General features: G+C 41.8%; 1 protein-coding gene across 1 annotated transcript; it reads left to right on the top strand.

Moving 5' to 3' along the window:
- The first annotated feature begins 331 nt into the window (after positions 1-331).
- Positions 332-3448, top strand: LOC137966241 (protein PMR5-like). Its single transcript, XM_068812808.1, has 5 exons — positions 332-869; positions 954-1125; positions 1215-1393; positions 1487-1645; positions 2881-3448. Exons 1-5 carry the CDS (start codon positions 553-555, stop codon positions 3200-3202), a joined length of 1149 nt encoding a protein of 382 aa, XP_068668909.1. The 5' UTR covers positions 332-552; the 3' UTR covers positions 3203-3448.
- The last annotated feature ends 1869 nt before the right edge of the window (positions 3449-5317 follow it).

Below are 5317 nucleotides of genomic sequence, written 5' to 3'. Positions count from 1 at the left end.
GTATAAAAAACTGTTTTCTCTCTCTCTCTCTCTCTCTCTTTCACGCTCTTTGTCGTACCCTGCTCTGGACCAATCTATTTAGAGAGTCGCCAGGCTTTGTTTTTGTCCTCGACACTGGAACCTGCCTGTGCCAACTCTTCTGTGCAGGTCAAATGATTCCAGGTTCTTCGTTAAACAGTAATCAGTTTAATGGAAGTAATTAGTAAGAATTTGGCGACTTTTCAATTGAGTCTTTGAATGGTGGCGAAGCAGAGCAGAGGCAGAATCGAGGCAAACTCAACATTCTGCTTCCTCATCTTCAATGTCAGCCGGCGCTGCTTAGCTTGTTCTTGCGTCGTCTTCCTGAGAATGTGCGGCAATTGAAGCCGTAGACAACCGACGCCCACGACAAATATAGCCAGTCACGTGAAACTACAGCTACCTTCACATGTACACAACCGCTACACCAATTACCAAAAGTTACTGAAAAGAAAATCAAGGAAAACTGTTTTTGTTCGCCTATATATTTTCTCCTCCTTCCTCTCCCTTCCTCCCCACTCCATTTTCGCCATAATGGCCTCTTCGTCTTTGTCTGCTCTTACTTGCGCAGCTCTCCTCTGTTTATGTCTTCTTCAAGTTCAATTGACGTCCTCATTAGTCTTGTTCAGACACCACCACCACCAGGGACACAGGAAAAGGCCCAGCTTGCAAGCCAATCAAACGGCATGCAATCTGTTTGTAGGGAGTTGGGTGCTGGACGATTCCTACCCATTATACCAGGGCTCAAGCTGTCCGATCATCGACCCGGAATTCAATTGCCAAATGTTCGGCCGACCCGACTCCGATTACCAGAGATACAGGTGGCAGCCAGTCAATTGTGAGCTTCCCAGGTTCGTTTTGCTTCAATTTTTGTTCGAAATCGAGTTGGGTGGTCCTCTGTATTTCCTCTCTCATGGTGGGGTGTTGATTGTCAGGTTCAACGCGCTGTACTTCCTCGCGAGAATGAGAGGGAAGACCGTGATGTTTGTCGGCGATTCCCTCGGCCGAAACCAGTGGCAGTCATTAATTTGTATGCTTAGCGTCGCAGTTCCACCCTCTCAGACACAATTAATCAGAGGAGATCCTCTTTCCACCTTCAAGTTCTTGGTCAGTATATTTGCGGAAGCTGCAAACTGCTAGTAGAGGCATTTGATAGAACACCGTTCAGTTCATCTTACATATAACTGACATTGCAGGGATATGGTGTTTCTATCTCCTTCTACCGGGCGCCTTACCTCGTCGACATTGGCGTCCTCCAAGGGAAGAGGATTTTGCGATTGGATTACATTTCTGGGAATGCAAACGCTTGGAGAGACGCCGATGTCTTGTCGTTCAATACCGGCCACTGGTGGAGCCACAAGGGTGCTCTCCAAGGGTGAGCTTCTCTAAACATAATGGAAGAAATACTAAAGTTCATCACTTTGCTGTACAGAAGAGGTTTAAGGTGTTGAAAATGGCGTTCGTGCAGGTGGGATTATATGGAGGTGGGAGAAGCTCTCTATGCCGACATGGATCGTTTAGCTGCGCTAGAGAGAGGCATGAGGACTTGGGCCAAGTGGGTCGACATGAATATTGATACTACTCGGACAAAGGTCTTCTTTCAGTCCATCTCTCCTACCCATTACAAGTAAGAGCTCTCTCTTTCTCTCTCCCCATTTAGCCAACGCTTTCAACCATAGTTGTAAAAGGATATCAGTAGCCTGAATGGATCGATATGAATATTGCTATCCAGCAATCTTCCAGCAATCTTCTCTCTCTCTCTCTCTCTCTCTCTCTCTCTCTCTCTCCTTCAGACCATAACCAAGAGTAAAGACAAGCAAGTCAGAATAGGTTTTAAAAGGAATTGTCTGGTGCGAGAGTGTCCTCCAATCAGAACTTTCTCTGGGTCCTCTTCTTTCAGTAGCCTTTTCTGCGACAGTCTGATCTATCGTCAGTTCACGAGATCCTGATCAGGCTATTCTACTTGTCAGTCCAGTGAATTTCCCCCACCTTCCAGAAAGCTTCGGAGTCGGCACTCTTAAGGAAGAAGAAGGTCTCGGTTTCCGGTAGCACTTGTTCCAACCCAGATCCTAGCGACAAGGTTGGGTGAATTCTGGAAGCCATATTCTTTTTCCATTTTTATCTGGGCTTCCTCGGTCCTCACCCATCCTGAATACTTTCTATTCTTTTCTACGTTTTCTTCCGCAGATACCTGATGAATTTTATAAGCAGGGCATCTCATTTCTTTTATCTTTTCGACGAGTACTGTACTGCGGGCTAATCTTAATAAGTAAAAAGAAAGACCTGAGAATGATCTTTTGATGATGCAACCAGTAAGGAAGAAGTTAGATTGAAAATTGACCGGAGTGAGAAGTCTGCCGGCCGGAAGACATGGCTGCTGTCACCGTCGATCTGTGAATTCCTGTTCATAGTAACTGACATTAACTTTTCTGTTCCTATTTTCTTATCTTACAACAGACGTGATTAGATTACTGAACGCCATAAATTTCTCCATGCAGTTATAGGCTTAAAAAAAAGCAGAAAAAATAAACTAAACAGAAACAAATCCAATATAGAATTCATGTTTTGGAGACTAAATTTGACCTTTGAAACACTTTGAAATTTGGGCTTTGCTAAGATATATAGAATAAAGCAAAAACCATTTTTTTTTTTTTTTGGGTTTGACTAGTTGAGCCTGCTCGATCGCTTAAGCAGCAGCGATGCCGGGGGAAGAAACCAAGAAAATTCCATCATTCACATGGCCTGTTAGAGTTGTAATTAGTCATAAACAGATCATTATTAGCTAGTTCATCATGATTTATTCATTGTTTATTGCATTTTTTAATACTGGTTTTTTTATTTCAATTCTCCACTGTCGGTCAGTCCCCTGGAATGGAATGCTCCGATTTCGAAAAACTGCTACAGAGAGACAGCTCCAGTGAGTGGTTTTACTTATGCGGGCGCTTATCCGGATCAGATGAAAGTTATCCAATCCGTGATGAGGAACATGGCGAAACCAGCTAATTTACTGGACATTACCACTCTTTCAGAGCTCCGGAAAGACGGGCACCCATCAATTTACAGTGGAGATTTGAGTCCGGAACAGAGAGCTAATCCAGATCGATCTGCAGACTGTAGCCATTGGTGCCTGCCGGGCTTACCCGACTCATGGAATCACCTCTTCTACACAAAACTCTTCTTCTGAGTACGTGGTTTGGCGCTCTTCTCTTTCTTCTTCTTCATCACGAGCCAATTTGTCGCAAGATCTAATGTCTGGGTAATATATGAATTGTATACTAATGGTTAAAACTATAGCTGTTTTTACCGATTTGTTGGGTGTAATTGCCGGGCGAAGCTCGGTGGTGATACTGTGAATTAATCTGAACGGAGTCGTTAAGAATTTTCTATGAAATTGTGTAAAGCTTGAGGCGTTTTGATCTGGTTTTGCTGACATTAATTCCGTCGTGTTGTGTGTGTGGTGAGGAAAGCGGAATCGGCCGAGAAGAAGGTCCCGCCACCTTTTACTATACTGTCCTTTTTCGGACGAGTTTGTTGAACCTTGAATTATGACACGACCCGTCAATATTTTCTATTGAAACCGGTAGGGGCTCTCATTTGACTCTTCTCGGGTCCGATTTCATTCTTAGTTTTATCAACTTGTTATTTATACAAGTATTATACCGTTTATTTACGTATTTGATGATTTCATACAAATGCCTCATAGAGGATGATCCATATACTTATATCGAAAGCGGTGAAATCTAGTGATGCATCATAATAGGAGGAAGTAGTTAAAAGTGAAATAGATACAATTCTTTCACTCCATACATGGGTATTGACAGACTTGATGGAAGGAAACGGATTTTCAAAAGGAAATGTAATCCTGATGGGTCAATAGAAAAGTACAAAACTAGATCAGTTGTTACATAGTTTAGTCAAAGAAAAGGAATTGACTTTTCCAACACTTATTCTCCAGTCAGTCACTAGGATAACTATAGTTTGAATGCTTATTGCGTTGGTTGCATCATATAACCTCAAAATCCATTAAATTGATGTTAAAATCGTTTTTCTTAATGACAATTAGAAGAAGAAATTTATATGGTGTAGTTAGTAGGTTTTGTAGTTCCTGGTCAAGAGAATCTTATGTGTCAAAAATAAGCTCCTAGATAGAGGTACAATTTTTTTTTTTTTTTTTGATAGAGTGATCCTTTCTTATGGGTTTCAATTATGTGATTTTGACAAATGGATGAAAGAGAAATTTTAATGACAATTTTCATATGAAAGATCTAGTGTTCATGAATGTAATTTTAGGAATTAGAATAATTAAAAATGAAAATAAGATTGTTTTAATCAATCTCATTATGTGGAAATTTTTTTGAAACAATTTGGATATAAGAACTGATAAACCCGATAGCAAAACATATAATTCAAGCATAAAATTAAAGAATAATGATGGGGATAGTTTTTCTAAAACGAGGTACTCTCAAATTATTGGAAGTCTAATGTATTTATCAAATTGTATCAGACCGATATTCCATACGCAATAGAAGGACTTAGTAGGTGTAACCAAGGGCTTGTCAAAAGGACAAGTACAATATGTTTAGAAAGGGATGATATTAAAGCATATTACTTGAGTCATCATCAGTGACTAGCCAACCTATCTGATTGGATATCCCTAGATGAAGTTTTAAAGGAAAAAAACAAGTTGAATAAGTGACTTGTAGGAGCCAAATTAAAGTGAATTTAAATCACATCCTATTTCTATGAAGTAGGTGCTCAAAATCACTTAAGGACGGGGGGGGGGGGGGGGGGGGGGGGGGGGGGGGGGGTGGGTTGACTCAGGACATGATCTTCATGCGCATTATGCAGTTCATGTCATGGTGTCGTTAGGGAGCGCCGAAATTCATGTCATGTACATGAACATACATGACTCAGGAGTTCATGTCCCAAGAGTAAACGGCGGAAAATGTTTTTTCGCCCGATTTTGAGAATCATCTACATGACTCTCGCGAGGGGCTGTCTCTCTCTGCCGCACACCCTCTTTGTCATTTCATTCTCGCAACCCTCTCTCATTCCCGCAGCCCTCTCTCGTTCTCTGCTCCCTCTCTCGTCTCCACCGTCCCTCTCCGGTTTCCCTCTCTACGACGTCCATCTCGCTGCGAACGTCTTTCGGCGTCTTGCTCTCCATCTGGGACTCGCTCTCCCTCTGAACCTCCTGCTCGATTTTGACATTTGGGCTTTGATTTTTTTAATTTCTACTTCGATTCATCATCGATTTCCCCATTCAGCTTTGATTTCAACTATCAGCTTCGGTTTAACA

The sequence above is a fragment of the Aristolochia californica genome, unplaced genomic scaffold (assembly GCF_029961685.1).
Source record: "Aristolochia californica isolate CCGP_79_NKW_82.1479 unplaced genomic scaffold, dmAriCali1.0.hap1 SCAF_5, whole genome shotgun sequence".
Lineage (NCBI taxonomy): Eukaryota > Viridiplantae > Streptophyta > Magnoliopsida > Piperales > Aristolochiaceae > Aristolochia > Aristolochia californica.
The sequence above is the reverse complement of the archived record's forward strand: the minus strand, read 5'-3'. Positions and strand labels throughout refer to the sequence as shown.

Bases quoted from the DNA above. Each gene is read 5' to 3' on its own strand.
- LOC137966241 (XM_068812808.1), top strand. From the start codon at position 553: ATGGCCTCTTCGTCTTTGTCTGCTCTTACTTGCGCAGCTCTCCTCTGT. The intron at 1,126-1,214 runs GTCAGTATATTT...CTGACATTGCAG, and splicing joins TTTCCACCTTCAAGTTCTTG to GGATATGGTGTTTCTATCTC. The intron at 1,646-2,880 runs GTAAGAGCTCTC...ACTGTCGGTCAG, and splicing joins ATCTCTCCTACCCATTACAA to TCCCCTGGAATGGAATGCTC.